General features: G+C 74.1%; 1 protein-coding gene across 1 annotated transcript in view; it reads left to right on the plus strand.

The window, feature by feature from the left end:
* Rab43 (RAB43, member RAS oncogene family) overlaps positions 1–347 on the plus strand; it is a 24,181-nt gene that overhangs the window by 650 nt on the left and 23,184 nt on the right. The window contains exon 2 of the mRNA XM_013032310.1: positions 33–66. Coding sequence (XP_012887764.1) covers positions 33–66 — 34 coding nt within the window. The remainder of the gene's footprint in view (positions 1–32; positions 67–347) is intronic.

The raw sequence follows: 347 nt of genomic DNA on the forward strand, positions 1-347 counted from the left end.
GGGGCGGGGCCGCGTGCCGGGGGCGGAGTAAGGGGTAAAGCCGAGCATCGGAGACTGGGGACCGAGGTGCTGAGGGAAAGGGAGGCCCTGGAGGGGAGGGGACGGAGCTGAGGGGAGGACGGGGGCGCTGTTGGGGGCGTGTGGGCGGGGCCTAGGGGAGATGCTGCGCGGGAAGGGGCGGAGCTGAGTGAAGAGGGGCGGGGCTTGGGCCCCGCGGGAGCACGCTTTGGGGGCGGAGTCAGGTGCTGAGGGCTGGGTCCGGGCGGTGCTGAGGGGGCTGCGAGGCGCCGCTTAGGACGGAGCTCGGCGGGTCGTCGTCGTCTGACCGGCCTTGGGCGGAGTAGGGG

The sequence above is a fragment of the Dipodomys ordii genome, unplaced genomic scaffold (assembly GCF_000151885.1).
Source record: "Dipodomys ordii isolate 6190 unplaced genomic scaffold, Dord_2.0 Scaffold153, whole genome shotgun sequence".
Taxonomy (NCBI): Eukaryota; Metazoa; Chordata; class Mammalia; order Rodentia; family Heteromyidae; genus Dipodomys; species Dipodomys ordii.